Genomic DNA, 2,170 nt, shown 5'->3' on the forward strand with positions numbered 1-2,170 from the left:
AAACTTCACTTCGTCCGAAACTTCGCAACGAGACGCGATGGGGGTCAACATTCGCGATGCTGGATCGCTACCTGGCTCTTCGTGAGTATATAAGTGCGGATGACGACGAGCTGGCGGAGGTGATGCCGTCACCGGCAGCCAACCGCAGATTAAAAGCGCTCCTGGTCGAGATGGCAGATTACAGTCGATAGACCTCAACCTGCTCGACGCTCGTGACCTTTTCAACGGACTGCTCGAGATCAAGCCTTCTTTAAGCCACTACCTCGGTACGTTTTATTTTAATGTCTCCTTTTTGTTTTGTTTCGAATAGCCTTATTTGGTATTATGTTGTAGCACCGAACTCGGATATTGTTCACTCCCCCGATTTCGAGTTGGGGGTAGTCAAGGTTCACGGGGGCCAAGCGAAGCGGCTTAGCCGTGCCGAGCGCTCGGCCCTCCAGCTGTTTCTTCGCCGCTCGACAACTGCCACCTGCGAAGAAGAGGAGGCGGCGAAACTTGGTTTTGCCGACAGAATCCTCAAGCGGCGGAAGGTGGAAGCCGAACCCAGTGCGTACATCTTGCTCCATGCGATTCCACCTACGTCGAACATCGTTGAGCGCCTGTTTAGTGTTGCCCGTATGGTTCTACGCTACGAGAGGAACCGCCTTACCCCTCTGGTACTCGAGATGATCTTGTTTCTTAAGGTCAACAGTTTGTATTGGGACGTGACTACAGTTGATGCCTGTGTCTAGGCTGATAATGTATTTTTCCGCCATGTCATCTCCCATTATTTATTTGCTTTCTGTGCACAACTGCGAACGGTACGTATTTTTCGCTTTCGCGGAAATGAGTAAAAAATGATATTATCGGGTTCCCTGGGGCGTATCGATTGGTTTATACGCCGGTAATGTATTGCAAAATATACGAGAGATTGTATGAAAGCTAAATTTTGCAATCTAACCTGAGTGGTTGCAATACATATCTGCAGCACTGATCTACAGCAGAGGTGTGTAAATAAAGATTGTTTATTGATTGACGGCTTAGCTTCAGGACAATCAATGATTGCAATCTTGTCAATCTTCGAGCTAGATATTGCAATATATTGTCGATCTTTACACTACCGCTGCGTCGTTGATGGTTTTAGCTTGCTCAATGGCCTTCCTCGGCAGCATCCTTGTGGACTAATTGTGTAACGGGCCAGGTATTTACCGTTACTAGCTTACACGTAGCGATGAGGAAGCTCGTACTTAATACGACAAGATTCAATCTCCGGTAAAATAAACTCTGATTTAAATTTGGTCCAGGGCGGAACCCCTGGCCCCTTGAGAACCACTCAAATGCAAGTCGGCTCTTGATTGGCTGAATACCTGACCTTTCAACCAATCAGAGAGAGACAATACAGCACGCGCTACTCGCGTGCTTTGTACCTACTTTTGTATATCAATCTACCTACTTATGTAAATGGTGACCCATTACAGTATTTGCATCTATTGGATGAAGGCTCCAGATATCAGTGGGTATACGGGCAGAAAACTAAGGAGGAAACTGTGAACAATTTAAAGTGCTTCCGAGATATGGTACGTGCCAAACATCAGACTGTCGTGAAGACGTTTCATTCTGATCAAGGCACGGAGTTCTTGAACCAAGCAATGAAAGAAATGTGTGCTGGCGAGACTATACAAATTTTCTCTCACCCACATTCGCCCGAGGAGGTATGCTTGATTGAGAAAGCACATGGTGCCCTGATGGATAAAGTTCGCTCAGTGTTGTTTAGCTGTGGTCTTCCCGGAATGCTGTGGGGAGAAGCGGCTAGATACGTAATCGAGACTATCAACAGAACCAGTTCCAAGGGCAATGCAGAAAAGGTGACACCTCATGAAAAGATGTTTGGATCAAAACCGAGTGTACGCCACCTTAAACCCTTTGGATGCCTCGCTGTTAAGTTCGTTGACAAGGCCTATCGTAAGGACAAGCTGTCGGTGAAAGGTGCACCTAGTCTGATGGTCGGATATGCTACGCAGACAAAAGGCTATAGACTATTAGACTTGACGACGGGTGTGATTAGTGAATATCGGCATGAAAATGTGAAGTTCTACGAAGAGACTACCGTAGATAGGTGGTACGTGGAGAAGCTACTCAATGAAGTGTATCGAATGAGAAGACGTCCATCAGTGGACTGCACGAAGCTTCC

At 46.8% G+C, this 2,170-nt stretch overlaps 1 protein-coding gene across 1 annotated transcript; it reads left to right on the top strand.

The window, feature by feature from the left end:
* Positions 1–37: 37 nt before the first annotated feature.
* Positions 38–731, top strand: PPTG_07517 (hypothetical protein; the record flags this gene model as incomplete). Its single annotated transcript, XM_008901792.1, has 3 exons — positions 38–81; positions 139–266; positions 334–731. The coding sequence occupies 3 exons, from the start codon at positions 38–40 to the stop codon at positions 729–731; spliced, it is 570 nt and encodes a 189-aa protein (XP_008900040.1).
* Positions 732–2,170: the final 1,439 nt, after the last annotated feature.

Source organism: Phytophthora parasitica, assembly GCF_000247585.1.
Source record: "Phytophthora parasitica INRA-310 unplaced genomic scaffold supercont2.12, whole genome shotgun sequence".
Classification (NCBI taxonomy): Eukaryota; Oomycota; class Peronosporomycetes; order Peronosporales; family Peronosporaceae; genus Phytophthora; species Phytophthora nicotianae.